This window comes from Mytilus edulis, chromosome 10, assembly GCF_963676685.1.
Source record: "Mytilus edulis chromosome 10, xbMytEdul2.2, whole genome shotgun sequence".
Classification (NCBI taxonomy): domain Eukaryota; kingdom Metazoa; phylum Mollusca; class Bivalvia; order Mytilida; family Mytilidae; genus Mytilus; species Mytilus edulis.
In genome coordinates, this window is record NC_092353.1 from 56141785 (window position 1) to 56160598 (window position 18814).

Genomic DNA, 18814 nt, shown 5'->3' on the forward strand with positions numbered 1-18814 from the left:
TAATTATTTATATTGACCATGCAAATTGCCATCTAATTACCCTAATTAATCGTAGTTTTATTTCTTTTTATAGATATTTCCATTTTAAGAGGACACAACATGGATACATCTATTGTTGATACCTTTGGCACAGATTTGTAAGTTGATAGATTTCTTTAAATTCCGAAATGATTGTGAGGTTTAAGTTATTGCAAATAAAAAGAATAGATATATCTGTATTGAGTTTTTCCTGAAAATTGCAATAATTAATTGAAGTTTTTAGCTCACCTGGCCAAAAGGGTCAAGTGAGCTTTTCCCATCACTTGGCGTCGTCGTCCGTCGTCGTTAACTTTTACAAAAATCTTCTCCTCTGAAACTATTGGGCCAAATTAAACCAAACTTGGCTACAATCATCCGTGGGTTGCTGCCCCTGAATTAGTAATTTTAAGGAAATTTTGCTGTTTTTAAAAATGTCAGTTATTGATTTGGTAATGTACAGTGGGCGGCCGGCAACCAAATGTTGTCCGTGCATTTACTCATGAAGCGTTCAACCAAACCTTTTTAAATTTTAATATGTTGTTACTGACAACAAAATGGAGGTCAAGTTTAATAATGACGATTTTGACTTTTACCGTTCAGGAGTTACGGTTCTTGAAAGTTTAAAAAATGTTGTGTCCGTGCATTTACTCATGAACCGTTCAACCAAACCTTTTAAAATTTTATTATGTTGTTACTGACAACATAACGGAGGTCAAGTTCAATAATGATGATTTTTACTTTTACCGTTCAGGAGTTACTGTTCTTGAAAGTTTAAAAAATGTCGTGTCCGTGCATTTACTCATGAACCAGTCAACCAAACCTTTTAAAATTTTAATATGTTGTTACTGACAACAAAATGGAGGTCAAGTTCAATAATGGCACACAGTTTGTCCTGCTAGAGGGTCATTTTCTATCTAGTTTATATAAATATGTTGTTATTGTTGACAACATGGAAGTCAAGTTTGATATTGATAATCATAAATTTTACCTATTAGGAGTTTTGGTCCTTGTAATATTGATAAATGCCAGGACACAAATAAATGTTAAAGAATCCGGTTTACTGCCATTTTGACAGCTCTTGTTGGTTATTATCTTAAATATTATTATAGATAGAGATAAACTGTAAACATCTATAATGATAAGCAAAGTAAGATTTACAAATAAGTCAACATGACGGAAATGGTCAATTGACCCCTAAGGAGTCATTGTCCTTTATAGTCAATTTTTAATTTTCATAAAATTTATAAATTTAAACATTTTCCACTGAAACTACTGGCCCAAGTTCATTATAGATAGAGATAATTGTAAGCAGCAAGAATGTTCAGTAAAATAAGATGTACAAACACATCACCATCACCAAAACACAATTTTGTCATGAATCCATCTGCTTCCTTTGTTTAATATTCACATAGACAAAGGTGAGCGACACAGGCTCTTTAGAGCCTCTAGTTATAACTTGTAAATTGATGTGGTAATGAGTCATGATATATTAGTTTTGTCCAGAAATTTATTTTTAGTTTAATGATATGCTTCCTGATTCATTAATAGTTCTGTGCAGCGTGTCAGATGACAATTTTAATGGGTACTTTGGGTGAGGTACACATTCATATTAATGCATGGGCTGCCAACTTTGCTAAACCATGAGTGTGGCATCAAGTCTTCTAAGAGAAAAGGACGCGGCAGATGAAATTTTAACTACTTTGAGTGTAGCTACAGTAAAAAGAGTTCCACATTAAAGCTATGAAAGTTATGATCGCAAGAAATGTGTGCAAAATTTTCTATCAGCTTTGTACACAGAAATCGGCAAAACCACGAAATCAAATATCCACAAAAATGCAAGTTTTCCTGAATCCACGAAAATTTATACCCACGAAAATAAATGAATCCACAGTAACTAAAAGTCAGTGTTTGGAATTGGACCTTTAATCCTTGGGTGTGGACCTTCCACTTTAGTGTTGTAAAGGTCCAGAACTTTTCAGTGCAAAATGTTTATTTGAACCCCTGATCTGTGACTAATTAAGTTAGATGTTCTTTAGGTTTCTTCCAACCCTTTCACTTTGGACTAGCATCTTTGCAATCTCCATTTTGATTCTGACTAGTAAATTGTGTATGTTCTTTGTCTGACTTCATAACCATGATAAAGCCTCTTGGTAAGCAGGGTATCTTGCAAGACATTCTTTTTTCTGGAATTTATAGCATTATATTTATAAGACATAAAATTGAGAATGGAAATGGGGAATGTGTCAAAGGGACAACAACCTGACCATAGAACCAACAACAGCAGAAGGTCACCAACAGGTCTTCAATGCAGCGAGAAATTCCCTCACAATCTGTATGAAAATCAATTCAGATAGCATCACAGTACACTGATGCTTAAAGGCTTTAGGGCAAATACTGCTGACCATACTAAATTCTTTTCCACAGAGACCTTAAACTTCATTATACTGATTTTAATTTAGTTTTCCAAGAAAATGCCTCAAACTACATCACACTATATGATATTACTGGAGATTCGTTAGAAATTTTTATAACAGATACAAAAAGATTTTTTACCTGAAATTTTATGGTGAGAAGGGGGTTGAGCACTATGTACCAGTGTGAACAATACAAGCCTGATTACAGTAGATGGAAAATAGCCCGAATCACAACATCCAGTGGCGTATCCAGGAGGATTCCGGGGGTTGGAACCCCCTTTTATTTGGACGATCAATGCATTTGAATGGGGACATATAGTTTGAACCCCCCCCCCCCTTTTGTCCGGGGTTGGGAACCCCCCTTTTTAAAATGGCTGGATCCGCCTCTGACATCCTTGATGCTTTGATTAGAGAATATGAGTTTGTCTGAGTGAGGAGAAGAATAAATGAAAATAAACATCATCTTGATATTTTTCAGTGACCCTGTAGATCAACAGAATACTATAGAAGACCTTCAGCATCAGAACAGAAAACTAACAGAAGAAAACACAAAGCTAAGACAACAGATTGATGTACAAGACGATATTGTTACCACAAACCAAAATGAAATCGATATATTACACAAAAAAGTTAAAAGGTGTGTGTAACTTATTAAATGAAATTGAGTTTTGTTTTAGAGAAAGAAATATTAAATGTATGATTGATTGATTGGCATGCAATAATAAAGAAATTTAAAACATCAAATTAAAGGCCAGATCACTGCAGTTATAACTATAAAACTTTTTGATTTTTTGCAATTCCAGGTGCCAAATATTGGCTCTTAAATACATTTATTGCTATTTTGTGCATTTTTCCTTCGATTTTTTGTTGTGATAATTTTTCATATCATGCTACTGCTTGAGATGGAAAATAGTTTTGCTAGAAACTAAGGAGGCATGTGATGTTGCTAAGGAAATTGACATGAAATTGTCATCGTCATCATAGGTAAAATAGCAATAAACAGATTATCATTGGTCATCTCAACACGATTGCTATTCTCACTTTCGCTGTACTAGCTCAAGCAAGAAAACCAATCTTGTTGAGATGATCAACGATAATCTATAAATATATAAGATTTATAGTGTAGTTTTATGTGCACAATATACATGTAAACTCATATATACAAAATGTAGAAGGGACAATCAAAGACTATTGTATAAAGTAGAAAAATACAATATCATGACCTACAGAAAGAACTAACCAACGATTCTGAATTTACACTATTGAAATGAGTAATCCTACAGTTTTAATATGATATAAAGAAAATTTCCATGCACAGTTTCATTGTTAAATTACTTTTATTTTTTACAGCTTACAACAGACTGCTGATTCTAAACACGAAACAATTGCAGAGAATGAAGAATTAAAATCAACAATCTCAAAATTACAAGAAAAGAAGAAAGATTTATCAACTAAGATAACACAGATTGATAAGGATAAACTCAGTTATGAAAATCAATGTTCTGACCTTCAACTAAAGGTGAAGGGTTAAGATAATTAGTGTGTTCAAAGTCAAACATTTTGATATTGAAATTATAAGTTTCTTAATTTTGTTTCAACTCTTTATTGCCTTTCCCTTTTAAATGTATTTGGGAGTGGGAACACCTGTTTTTATATATATACCCAACACCAAATCACAGAAAAGCAACTTTATGCTTATAGAAGTAGTTCCCAAACAACTTACTAAAAATTATATGCGAACACCCTTTCTGCCTTTATACAGCTAAAAGAAAAATAAAGAATAGTACAGAAATTGTCATTAGTAATTCTTTTGACATATTCAGGCCATGATATATAAAGATTATAAAGATTATGCAGACAGATGGAGAAATTTAACCGATTAAATCAAAATCAATTTCTTAGAGTATTTATTAATTCAATTCCTACCCACTCCTACTTCCTTCCCTGGTAAAAAAACCTCATTTAAAACAAATGATCATGTACTTTAAAGAAATGAAAACAACATGTAATACAAATTCATGCGTCATAAATGCTGTCTGGATTTAACTTCATCAGGAACGCTCAAAGTCAAATTTTTGAAAGGATTTATAAATACTGAGCTATATGACCAAAAATGACCTAAAACAAATAGCCATATCCCTCTAAGGCCAACTTTGCCTCAGGGAGTCGAACCCTTAGTTTCTTTATAATTTCAAAATTAATTATTTGTTTGAAAAATTTATAGGATTTTCTACTGTATTTTTATTTTACTGTGGAGCATTTGTGCGTTAATATGAAAGAGGATTAGAGTTAATATCAATTTCTGAATTCTTTTTTTTCTCTTTTTTTTTTGACAGTTAATTGAATTAACATCACAGTTGGAAAGTCTTACATCCCAGAAAGAATTATTGAATAAAGAAGCTGCAGAGTATAAGGTAATATGAATCAATAGAACTGTTCAGATTTGATCATTAATAAAATTTAACTGGTTTCTTACATTAACTTTAAAAGCTGTACAAGCCCTATGATATGATCTTTCTAATTTAAATGCCAAATTAGAGTTTTGACCCCAATTTAACGGTTCACTGAACATAGAAAATGATAGTGCAAATTTCAGGTTAAAGTTTTTGGCTTCAGGTTAAAGTTTTTGGTCAAGGTAGTTTTTGATGAAGTTGAAGTCCAATCAACTTGAAACTTAGTATACATGTGCCCTATGATATGATCTTTCTAATTTAAATGCCAAATTAGAGTTTTGACCCCAATTTTACGGTTCACTGAACATAGAAAATGATAGTGCAAATTTCAGGTTAAAGTTTTTGGTCAAGGTAGTTTTTGATAAAGTAGAAGTCCAATCAACTTGAAACTTAGTATACATGTTCCCTTTGATAAGATCATTCTAATTTTAATGCCAAATTAGAGAATTTATTCCAATTTCACAGTCCTTTAAACATAGAAAATGATAGTGCGAGTGGGGCATCCGTGTACTGTGGACACATTCTTGTTTGTCCTGTTTTCAAATTGGTCTACACTAAAGTCCAAAGGGTCCAAAATTAAACTTAGTCTGATTTTAACAAAAATTGAAATCTTGGGGTTCTTTGATATGCTGAATCCAAAAATGTACTTAGATTTTTTATTATGGGCCCAGTTTTCAAGTTGGTCCAAATCAGGATCTAAAATTATTATATTAAGTATTGTGCAATAGCAAGTCTTTTCAATTGCACAGTATTGCGCAATGGCAAGAAATATCTAATTGCACAATATTGTGAAATAGCAAATTTTTTTTTAATTAGAGTTATCTTTCTTTGTCCAGAATAGTAAGCAAGAAATATCTAATTGCAAAATATTGTGCAATAGCAAGATTTTTTTTTAATTGGAGTTATCTTTCTTTGTCCAGAATCAACTTAAATCTTTGTTATATACAATATACAATGTATATTAACTTTTTACTACCAACTGATAAATTAAAATAATCTTTACCATTCAGTGATAACAAGCAGTTTTTTTTACATCATAATATTTTATGATGTATTTAAATGAGTAGTTATTGTTGCAAACTCCATTAGAAATTTTAATTGAGATTAGTTTTGGAATAAGGGAAAGGGGGATGTGATTAAAAAAATTGGGTTCAATTTTTCTCATTTGAAATTTCATAATAAAAAAGAAAATTTCTTCAAACATTTTTTTGAGAGGATTAATATTCAACAGCATAGTGAATTGCTCTAAGAGAAAACAAAAATTTTAAGTTCATTAGAACACATTCATTCTGTGTCAGAAACCTATGCTGTGTCAACTATTTAATCACAATCCAAATTTAGAGCTGAATCCAGCTTGAATGTTGTGTCCATACTTGCCCCAACCGTTCAGGGTTCAACCTCTGCGGTCGTATAAAGCTACGCCCTGCGGAGCATCTGGTTTTAGATTGTACCTTGAAGTTTACTTCATTTTTCATTTCTGTTTCATTTGACACATTTTATGCATTCAAGTTTTCAGATAATTTATTTTTCAACTTTTTCAACAATGGTTCATATGAAGGTTTGATAGATAGTTTTAAAGATGATTTTGATTACTAATCAATTCTTTATCTTTTGTTTTGTCAGCATGAGCTGGTCCATGCCAGAGATCTTAAAAGTTTACAAGAAATTCAACTCAATGAAGTAAGTTTCATTTTTATAGGTTTGTCTTTCTGTGTATTGCTCAGAAGATATATACTACTGAGGATTCACTTATTTTTGTTGGTACCAATTTTTGTGGATTAAGGAAAACTTACATGTTTGTGGATATTTAATTTCATGGTTGTGCCGAGGTTTGTATACAAGCCTATAGAAAATTAGTAATTTGTTGAACATTTAATTTGTGGTTCACCTGTACCCACGAAATCCACGAAAATTGGTATCCAACGAATATAGTGAATCCACAGTATATTTAACAGCTTTTTGAGGAATTTATCTGTTATATACTGAATCCTATATGACTACATAATTGCAAAAAGTATGATAAGAAATTTCTCTGTTCAAGGAGATTTAAGTTATGTTTATAAAAATCAAGAAGCAATGAATTAAAACACGAGATCAAGTTGCCAAATTTACTTCTTTTGTGATTTTCATATGACATATAGGAAATAATAGATGCTCTTTTTTGTTTACTGCAAATGATTTGAAAGAATAGAATGAGATGTTTGGTATACGTCAGTGAGAAATTAACCGAACAAAAAAATTAACAAATTGAAAATTAAAGGCCAAAATGGAGTATTCAACAATAAACATGTAACCCAAGAGCATGAATTTCATCACAAAATTTCATGTCTCAACCCTGACCTCTATGGTACAAGGCAGGCTGTATACTGATTACGCTTAAGAAGTACTTCCTTAGCTCAACTGATTACGGCTGACTTAGTATCTACCACATTTACTAAGGGAAACTATCTTGTCACAAACAGATGTACCGTTATCTATACAATATGCCAAACACTAATTTTCTCAAATATAAGATCTGTGAAGTCATCCCATCAGTCTTTTTCACCTATCTGATGCCACACCTACGATAGAAGAGGGGCATTATGTTTTCTGGTCTGTGCGTCTGTCCGTTCATCTGTTCGTCCGTCTGTCTGTCCCGCTTCAGGTTAAAGTTTTTGGTAAAGGTAGTTTTTGATGAAGCTGATGTCCAATCAACTAGAAACTTAGTTCACATGTTCCCCATGATATGATCTTTCTAATTTTAATGCCAAATTATAGTTTTGACCCCAATTTCATGGTCCACTGAACATAGAAAATGATAGTGCGAAGTTCAGGTTAAAGTTTTTGGTCAAGGTAGTTTTTGATGAAGTTAAAGTTACATCAACTTGAAACTTAGTACACATGTTCCCTATGGTATGATCTTTCTAATTATAATTCCAAATTATAATTTTGACCCCAATTTCACGGTCCACTGAACATAGAAAATGATAGTGCGAGTGGGGCATCCATGTACTATGGACACATTCTTGTTAAGTTTAAATTTATATAGACAAAATAGAAGAAAAAACGCCAGCTTCTTATTTGATTGGTAGAGGTTATTACTATCAATAAGCATTTCAGTATATAATTAACTTCACCGTATTTGGTGCAGCATCTCTGAAAAGAAATTGCTACAGTACATCATAACATTGAGAATGGAAATGGGGAATGTGTCAAAAAGAGATAACAACCGGATCAAGAGCAGAAAACAGTAAAAGGCGAGCAATGATCATGCATTTATTTGTTTTTATTGGGATACAATTGCTTTCAAGCAATCTGTAGACTTATACCAGTGGCTCAGGTAACCGTTTTATTCTAAACATTAAGGACAATCTCAGATTATTATGATTGTCTTGGTTTAAAAGGTAAAAACAAACAAAGGGATTGAACTTAAACAACTTTCCTATAATGTTCTTTTCATAATCTTCATGTTTGATATTTCCCTTGACTTATATGCGTGTTTTTAACAACACGGAAAATCATAATCAAGCAGTATTTATATTTAGTGTTTTTATAAATTTAGAAACATGTCAGAGGGAATTCCCCAGTTGTGATAAAAATGCGAGAGTTCTCTGAATTCCGATAAATCTATTTCTGTCATATAAGAACTGAAGTGGAGTTTTACTTATATGTCACCGTTATTAAATTGATATTTGATATTGTACTTCCATAAAAAATAGAGAACCATTTAGGTTTAATATAAGTTCTTACTGCAGGGTTTGTTTAGGTAATTGTGTGCATGCATATATTTTTCTTGACTTTAAGGGGTACTAGGTTAAATGGTTGCTCTGGATTCCCCACTCAATTGATTGATTTATAACTCATGGGATCCTTTCTATGTATGTCTGCTATTGAGGGTCATTGTTGTTGCATAATTTTAAATCATATGCATCATTTGAATTAAAATAAATGTAGTCCGTTACTTTAAATCACCCCTTCAGGCGAAATGGAGTCTTCCATATTATCGTTTCGAGTTGTCTCTCTTCCGGAAGTCACTTCCGTGAATTCTGAATCAAAACATTACAACACGTTGAGAAAAAATAACTCGTTCTGTCGATTAACGACGTATTATATTAAAAACGATCGCAATTTAAACCGAGGAATGTGAACGAAAAGGAGTCATGATCACTGACCCAAAGGAAATTGAATATTTAAAGAGTTAGGAATGGGGTTCCTCCTAGAATTAACGTAGGAAAATAGGTGATAAGATACGAAGTAAAATACTTCTCTCACTCTGAGTCTCACAGTGACTGCTGTGGAAAGTAAACTTGGAATTGATAGTACAAAAATAAAACCCAATAGGCCTAAGTACATTGTTCATACACTTTTAACCGAGATTGGCTTTTTTGTAACTATTCAGATTACGTAAATTACATTTTACATCAGTTGAATTAGTTTTGAAAATAATATTATCCAGCTATATGTATACATGTGTCAATGAAAACAATGGCAATCGTATACCCTCAGAGCAATCTGCTCTTTGATTTATTACTGTAATCTTTTTGTAATTTATCAATTTTAGAGATATTTGGAAGTCAATTCTCTCAAGAAACAGCTTGAAGATCTTTGTGTACAGCTCAAGGTTAGTAGAATAAAAGAAAATAATAATTCATTGCAGTAAATAAATAGATCTATCGGAAAACTTTTTTATAATTACAGTTTAAATTTAATTTTGGCTAACTTCAATCATAATTAATAGATATAATATATTTGACAAATGTTTTGTTATTTTGAATTTAAAGCATTTACTCTTATGCCAATGGTTTATGAGAATTGTGCATAAAGTTTTGCGCTTTTTTATATTTTTTCATCTTTTTCATAAGTTATAAGTTTCAGTTTTATATAAAATTCCTCATTTTTAGACCTTTAGTAATTTGTCTGGCCCCTTTTAAATCATTAGTAGATTAAAATCATTACAAGACCCTGAACTATTTATATATATTCTTATATGACATTACAATACCTTTATAGATTACTATAGTGTCAGGCGGGTCGTGCCCAATCTTTTTATGGGCTTTATGCTTTTTGGTCTGTGTGATTGTCTATTCCTTAGTCCATCCGTCTGTCCTGCTTCAGGTTAAAGTTTTTTTTCAAGGTAGTTTTTGATGGTTGAAGTCCAATCAACTTGAAACTTATGATATGATCTTTCTAATTTTAATGCCAAATTAGATTTTTGACCATAAGTACAATATATGTAAGTGATAAATTTGTCCTGGTAAAATATGTCTGGGCGGACAAATATAACTAGTATAAAAATTCCATGGTTACAGAATTTACTAGTATTTTTAGTCCGATGTTAGTAATTTATGTCCTCAGACTAATTTTCCTAGGAATTCAAGTCTATGTCATTCATATTCCTAGGTAAAAACGTCCATGTCCTTTATGTTATAGGGAAAATATAAATGAATAAATTCAATTACATATAAACATGATAAACAATGGAAATTTAAATGTTATGTTTTAATATTGTTTAAGAGTTGTGTATTTATATTTTTGATAAATTAATGTCCCCAGACTAGTTTTCCAGAAACCATGTCCATGTCATTAATATTCCTAGGTAAAAATGTCCATGCCGTTAACTTTAAAAGGTTAATATAAATGTTATGTTTTGATATTGATTAAGAGTTGTGTATCAATTTTCTATTGAAATTTATGTCCCAAGACTAATTTTTCCTAGGAAATCATGTCCATGTCATTAATATTCCTTGGTAAAAATGTCCATGCCCTTTATTTTAAAAGGTAAATCATGTCAAAAATTGTTGAATATATGAAAAATCCATTTACCATATATATTTAGCAAAGTTTTTGGGTGTATATAGGAATCACCCTATTCTGTTAAAGAGAAGATAATAAAATTACCGGGAAAGGGATGCATTTTGGAGTTCACTCACACTATTGTTTTCTTTGCCATAACAATACCTTTCCCGTACTAAAATGTGTTTGTTACCAATTTTCTTTACCCGAATGACTTCTTTACATGCTATAGATAAAGGGAAGTCATATGCTTTTTAAGTCCACCATAATAATTCCACCAAGTTTTAATAGTATTATTTTGTATAAGCATTCATGCATTTCAGTGTAGAGAATATGAGTGTCCATCCCTTTGGTTCAAGATAACCTTTCAAGTAACCGATAATGATCTTTTTCCAGGCAACTAATTTATGTGCATTTTTTTTAGGAGTATAAAAAAGAAAATGATGAAGTGAAGTTTGAATTGATGCAGTCCAAACAGGACATTACAAGGTATATAATACAGCATATTGAAGAGATTCTTTTTTAACCCCTACACTGTAGGTGTTCATAGCAATCACCCTGATAAACAACTAATTTGTCGCGAAATGGGCTAGAAAAGGCTATATGAGAGATAAAGTACTGTAGAAACATTAATTTTCGTGGGGTTAACATTTCGTGGTTTTGACTCTATATAAGATTTCATGGGGATTATATTTGTGGTATCCTGTAAATGGAAGTGATATATTATATGTAGGTTTAATTTTTTGTGGAGGTTTTAATTTCGTGGATATATTTTTCCATGAAATAAACGAAATTAAATACTCCGCGAAAATTTCTACTTTTACAGTATACATGAAAATAGGTTGGTTTACAGTATAATATTTGTATTGCAAAATAAACCAGGAATGAAAAATATTAGATTTTCAAAATTTATCTTCTATTATATGTGCAAAGGTATAGAAAAAAACTTGATGTTTATGAATTATATTTTTCAAGTTTTGGTCATATGCCCTCAGAATCTGGAGATGGTGTAGAAGAAATGATTTCCAAAGCTGCTGGCAGCTTTGTATGCAGTACACCCATGCGACATAGTCAGTCACTATGTATGGAACTTAAAGGGATGGTGAGTTTTATTGTTACAGCCTTATAGCTATTTTCAGGGAATGGATAGGGTGTTTTTATGCCCCACCTACGATAGTAGAGGGGCATTATGTTTTCTGGTCTGTGCATCCGTTCGTTGGTCCGTCTCTCTGTCTGTCCCGCTTCAGGTTAAAGTTTTTGGTCAAGGTAGTTTTTGATGAAGTTGAAGTCCAATGGACTTCAAACTTAGTATACATGTTCCCTATGATATGATCTTTTTAATTTTAATGCCAATTTAGAGGGTTTACCCCAATTTCACGGTCCACTGAACATAGAAAATGATAGTGCGAGTGGGGCATTCGTGTACTGGGGACACATTCTTGTTATTTACTGGTTTATCTGTCTGTGAATCCCATAGAATTTTGGAATTGTTATACCCCTGCTTTAAAAAAGGGGGGGGTATACGGTCAGGCCGTCAGTCAGTCAGTCCGTCCCATGAATATTTTTCGTCACATTTTTCTCAGGAACTACAATACAAGGATTTCTGAAATTTGGTTTCAGGGTTTATCTAAGTCAGCTATACCGTGTGATGCGTTTTCAGATTGATCACTTGACAACTTCCTGTTTACCGAACACTTGTATGATTTTACACATGATAGCCAAGTTAAAAATTTTCGTCACATTTTTCTCAGGAACTACAATACAAGGATTTCTGAAATTTGGTTTCAGGATTTATATAAGTCAGCTATACGGTGTGATGCGTTTTCAGATTCATCACTCGACAACTTCCTGTTTACCGAACACTTGCATATTTTTACACTATTAATATTATCCACTTGCGGCGGGGGTATCATCAGTGAGCAGTAGCTCTCAGTTTCACTTGTTTATTGGAAATTACAGATCTCTGAAATTTGGAATCAATGTTCCTGTGAGAATGCTATATCATGTGATGCATTTCCAGATTCATTGCTCCCCACTTTTTATGCCCCACCTACGATAGAAGAGGGGCATTATGTTTTCTGGTCTGTGCGTCTGTCCATCCCTCCGTTCGTCTGTTCGTCCGTCTGTCTGTCCCGCATCAGGTGGCCCGAGAACACAGTTATTTCGTAGCGCATTTCTTTTAGACAATAAATTCAAATTAAAAAAATCGCACCTGCTCTTTCTCAAAAAGATTTTTACAGTGTAGTGTACTACCAGTGAGACAAATAATATCAAAATTATAGAAACTTCTACCAGCTCTAACTCAAAATATTGACAATTCTGTGTTAAGGGGGTGTAAAATTCAGTTTGACAGCTTCAGACGTGCTAAAATTTGACCTTTTAGAACTGGACCAATTTACTTCTTAACATAAAGATTCAGCACCCAATTTTTTTTACATGTAATAACATCCCCCTACTTGATATTCCATGCATTTAATATCAAGAAATAAATTGGGAAAGTGTATCAAATAAGACATGCAAGTTATACACTGTTTACACTAGGGACTATATTCGTAGACAACGAAAACCAAAGGACGATAACTGTGTCCTTGGACCTAATAGGACAGAAAGACTTGACCAATCTTTATAAAACTTTGCATAACCTAAGCTTAGGCAATTGTGAGATGGGTTGCCAAGTTTCATGGCCATATGACATATATTAGAGACACTAGGGTCATTTTAATATAGACATTTGAATGTTTATTTTTGACGTGTAAATCAAATATCTTCAACTGTCAAGATTTTGGCCTTAAAATTTTAAATTTTGCAAAAATTTGCTTTTTAAATGCTCTTGAATATCAAATATTAAGTATTAAAAGCATCTGAACACTCTTTTATTTATCAGATGTATTGTAATTATTCCAAAGTTAAATTTATATAAGCCTATGCCTGAAAATAGAGATTTTCCAATTTAGGGACGCCTTATATAAATATGCATTTTTCTCAGCCAATTTGAAGATTTTGAAGTTTTTTATGCCTAATTTATTCTTTCATATATATAAAATGTACTTTAAATGTATAGAAAAGTGTCAAAAAGCATACCACATGAGTATAAAATGGTCTTGGGCCATGTAGTACTGAGAATTATTTAGAGTCGATTTAGGCGGTAGCCCATATTGACATATAAAAATGCACACAGAAGCTATTAGAAATGAAAATGTGTAACTTTTTGCTCATTTCTATGCTAAGGCGTTATGATACAAGAAGTCTAATTGCAAAAGGACTCTTGCATTTAATTTTTTTAGAAACAATATGGTCTGATGGCCAGTTTTTTCACTTTTCAATGGAAAACTTGCATTTAGTTTTAGCCTTAATAGGCATAAAGTTGGACCACTTACTATCATACAGAGAAAAAAAATGGTAGCCTATGAAAGGAGTAAGGTGTACTGAGTATAATAAAGTGCTTTTTTTACAGATTTAGTGAAATATTTGTGATGGACTACAGATTTGATGTACAAAGCTCTTCACATTTTACATACATCTATTAGGCCGTTTAACCATGGCCGTGAATACAAATATCTGCACTTTTTTTCTGTGATAATCTACTTTTCTCTATATCCAGAGTTCACAAATGGTTAATTAAATTTGATTTAATCATAGAAACACAAATATCAGGAACAAAAAAGCTGTCAGATAGAAAGTCAGCATGCCTCTTAGCCATAAAATGTAAACTGCTTTAAAATGCTTATTATAGCCGTAGAATGCCAAAATGGCACATTTTAACAGAATTTCTGTAAACCAAAGATGTAAATCCTTTACTTTGATTGAGTTTGACAAACTGAAACCAGCAAATCATTCAGGAAAGTTGCCAAAGTACAGAATCTAGATTTCAGGAATCCATCTCTTAGGCCCGAGAACACAGTTATTTCGTAGCGCATTTCTTTTAGACAATAAATTCAAATTAAAAAAATCGCACCTGCTCTTTCTCAAAAAGATTTTTACAGTGTAGTGTACTACCAGTGAGACAAATAATATCAAAATTATAGAAACTTCTACCAGCTCTAACTCAAAATATTGACAATTCTGTGTTAAGGGGGTGTAAAATTCAGTTTGACAGCTTCAGACGTGCTAAAATTTGACCTTTTAGAACTGGACCAATTTACTTCTTAACATAAAGATTCAGCACCCAATTTTTTTTACATGTAATAACATCCCCCTACTTGATATTCCATGCATTTAATATCAAGAAATAAATTGGGAAAGTGTATCAAATAAGACATGCAAGTTATACACTGTTTACACTAGGGACTATATTCGTAGACAACGAAAACCAAAGGACGATAACTGTGTCCTTGGACCAGGTTAAAGTTTTTGGTCAAGGTAGTTTTTGATGAAGTTGAAGTCCAATCAACTTAGTATACATGTTCCCTATGATATGATCTTTCTAATTTAAATGCTAAATTTGAGTTTTTACCCCAATTTCACGGTCCACTGAACATAGAAAATGAAAGAGCGAGTTTCAGGTTAAAGTTTTTGGTCAAGGTAGTTTTTGATGAAGTTGAAGTCTATTCAACTTGAAACTTAGTACACATGTTCCCTATGGTATGATCTTTTTTAATTTTAATGCCAAAATAGATTTTTATACCCCCGCTTTGAAAAAAAGGGGGGTATACTGTTTTACATCTGTCTGTCCTTCTGTCAGTCCATCAGTCCCTCAGTCCGTCAGTCCCATGAATATTTTTCGTCACATTTTTCTCAGGAACAGGATTTCTGAAATTTGGTTTCAGGGTTTATATAAGTCAGCTATACTGTGTGATGCGTTTTCAGATTCATCACTTGACAACTTCCTGTTTACCGAAAACTTGTATGATTTTACACATGATAGCCAAGTTGAAAATTTTCGTCACAATTTTCTCAGGAACTACAATACAAGGATTTCTGAAATTTGGTTTCAAGGTTTATATAAGTCAGCTATACCGTTTGATGCGTTTTCAGAGTCATCACTCGACAACTTCCTGTTTACCGAACACTTGCATATTTTTACACTATTAATATTATCCACTTGCGGCGGGGGTATCATCAGTGAGCAGTAGCTCACAGTTTCACTTGTTTACCCAATTTCACGGTCCATTGAACATGAAATGATAGTGTGAGTGGAGCATCCGTGTACTTTGGACACATTCTTGTTGTTTATGGTATATTTTCCTACATATCATGGTCTTGAATGAAATTTTTGATTCATTTTTCTCAAAAACTACTTACTAAGACAAATTTTTTTTTCACATTCTTTTTCTTCTCATCTTCCTGTTTCCCTTATACTTTGATCGGGGTCATTATTTGTGATCAATAGCTCTTAGTTCAACATATTTTATATATAAGTAAATGATGTGCATGATTTTTTTTTTTGCAGTTAGGGTCAGATAAACATTTGCCTTCACCATTGTGTCCTAAGGAATATCACAAGGAGTACAGAATGGACTTACTTCCTGTCTTTGATGAAGAAGATGAAGATTGTAATCCTGAAGATGATACAGATAATCAGTTAGCTGCAGATATATCCAGCTTTGTAAGTATTTTACATTTTGGACGAAAGTTTTCATTATTGTTTGTCCTCGGAGTTAAACATAAATTTTCGAAATTTTCGAATACACACAAGAAGAATAATTATTCAGTTTTTTGCATTGAATGAAGCACAAGGCAAATAATTTTAGGTGTTTTTTTTTTGTGGAATTTATTGCGTTGTATGATTTTTACAGTTTTTTAAACAAAAGACAGGATTCAGAAGTAATTTAACATAATGTTGATGTTATCATATTTTTCATTTAAACTTAATGATAAAGGGAGTGGATTTATGAAATTATGAGTTCTTCTTCCAGATTTTGTAGTTTTCATATAATTTGGCCCTGCTGATGTTTCTGTTTTATATTTACAGACCGAGAAATTTAAACATAAACAATCAGAACTTTTGGCGGAGATTGACAGCTACTTTAGACAGGATAATGATGAAAATCAAACATCGAAGGAAAGCTTACATTCCAGTTTACAGAAAGAACTCACTGAAATGACAGAACAAATGGCATCATTAGCAATTGCTAAAGATACTGTTGATAAAAGGTACTTGTAGTCAATTTAATGAAGGTGTAATGGTTGCTGTATGTTTAATTATACCCCACGCAACGGGTTGCGAATGGTATAATGTTTTTGACTTGTCCGTCTGTCTGTCTGTCTGTCAGTCTGTCCGTCAGTCCTGTTTCTTGTCATTGCACTCCTCTCAAACCACACAACAGAATTTCACGAAACCTTTTTAGATAATAAGGACATACTATGTGCATATCGACAGGAAATTACGATTCAATTTTTTTTCCAGGAGTTACACCCCTTTGAACTTATTTGCTTCAATGTACTACTGCAACAGTTTGTCATCGCAACTGAAATGGTCGCGACCACGGTTGTCAGAGAAGGGGTAAAACGTCCCTTTATTAATTTAGAAAGGAACTTTTTAGAACTATACATCCCTTTCATGAAGTTTCTGCATCTTTTCAAAGCGAAAAACTCAAGAAAGAACGATTTATTGACAGTAAAAGATTTGCAGATGTTGCCATTTTGTTCATTTATTGAACTGGCCCCTCCGATTTTGACATTGTCAGGTGAATAAACGATCTCATAGACAATTCAACCAGTCGTCCACATGATCGGAATTGTACAAAATATTACCAGAAATTGAAAATTCAAAAACAATGGCGCTGAAATTTGATTGGATAGCGCTGCGGTCTGCCCAATACCAATGCAGTGAAATAGGATAGCGCTGAATACCGCAGCACTTAAACGGCCTGGGGAGAACACTGGTTGTGCATATCAACAGAAAATTACGATTCAATTTTTTTTTCTAGGAGTTACACCCATTTGAACTTATAAGCTTTAAGGTACTACTTCAACAGTTTGTCATCTCAACTCCTCTGAAACCACACAACAGAATTTCATGAAACTTTGTAGACAATAAGGACATACTACATAGATGTGCATATCGACAGAAAATTACAATTCAGTTTTTTTTCTAGGAGTTACGCACCTTGGAACCTATTTGCTTCAATGTACTTCTGCAACAGTTTGTCATCTCAACTCCTCTAAAACTACACAACAGAATTTCATGAAACTTTGTAGATAATAAGAACATACTACGTAGATGTGCATATCGACAGGAAATTATGATTCAATTTTTTTTCTTCTACAATTTTTTTTTTCTTACACTTATTTAATTTCTCCAATGACAATGTGGGGACGTTGGAGTTATATTAAATAAATCTGGTTTTGTGTCAAATGATTTTAACCAATATTTTTTTTAAATAAAGCACATATTTAGATATTACATGTATTGTGATAAAATTTTCTTCTTTTTTCAGAGTGAACCATTTGAGTAAGAGCATGAAGAAAATAAGAGGTACTGAAATTCAAAACATATCTGTGAAATAAATTGTTGTACTTTTTCTTTTCACATACTTTGCAGCTTTAAATTCATGTGCCATGTGTATTGCTAGTTCTTTTGTTCATAGATGTTTTGTTGTAAATAGCTTTTTGCATTCTAGTTCTTAAACATATAAAGATATGCAAGTTGCATAAATGTAATATCTAGTGTGACATTTCTGTTGTTTTTCTCAGACATTTACATATGATCATTAAGGATGTTGAACCTTGCAAACAACGTTGGGGGTTTATAGAAATATGCCTGTTTGTACAAACAAACTTTTGATTCCCATAAACTCAGTTATGCCCCTTTTGAAAATTTTACAAACACAATTTCTCATACATGCCTCTTCAGATGTTTTTTAAATTTCTACAATTTAAATTCTTACATTGGAATGATTGTCCATCATAGTGCCCTGATCCATTTGACAATTTCCAGAGTTATGCCTCTTTGCATCTACAAATTTCTTTTACCATGCTTTTTGCAATCTATGGATGCAACTTTTCCTATAATGTTCTTCATGTATATTCATTTATCTTACCTCCTATACAGTTCTAGGAATATGATTGGTTAAAAGCGTCCGTGTGAAGACTGTGTATATTTGATATTAGATTAGTAGGGAGGCGTGGCTTATTTCATACACGGTTAGTAGTAGAGTTACGTCCCTTTATATTCCATATTAGGTAGTAGGGAGGCGGGGCTTATTTCATACACGG

General features: G+C 32.6%; 1 protein-coding gene across 6 annotated transcripts in view; it reads left to right on the top strand.

Annotated features, from left to right (window-relative positions):
- Window positions 1-18814, top strand: part of LOC139492177 (inositol 1,4,5-triphosphate receptor associated 2-like) — a 455884-nt gene that overhangs the window by 16401 nt on the left and 420669 nt on the right. For all 6 annotated transcript variants that reach the window (XR_011656711.1, XM_071280344.1, XM_071280342.1 and 3 more), the window contains 11 exons: window positions 74-137; window positions 2911-3069; window positions 3783-3951; window positions 4769-4846; window positions 6509-6565; window positions 9426-9485; window positions 11082-11146; window positions 11633-11759; window positions 16047-16202; window positions 16569-16750; window positions 18037-18074. Coding sequence is in view for 5 of the 6 variants with exons in the window: in XM_071280344.1 (XP_071136445.1) it covers window positions 74-137; window positions 2911-3069; window positions 3783-3951; window positions 4769-4846; window positions 6509-6565; window positions 9426-9485; window positions 11082-11146; window positions 11633-11759; window positions 16047-16202; window positions 16569-16750; window positions 18037-18074 (1155 nt within the window). In the remaining variant the exon portion in view is untranslated. The remainder of the gene's footprint in view (window positions 1-73; window positions 138-2910; window positions 3070-3782; window positions 3952-4768; window positions 4847-6508; window positions 6566-9425; window positions 9486-11081; window positions 11147-11632; window positions 11760-16046; window positions 16203-16568; window positions 16751-18036; window positions 18075-18814) is intronic.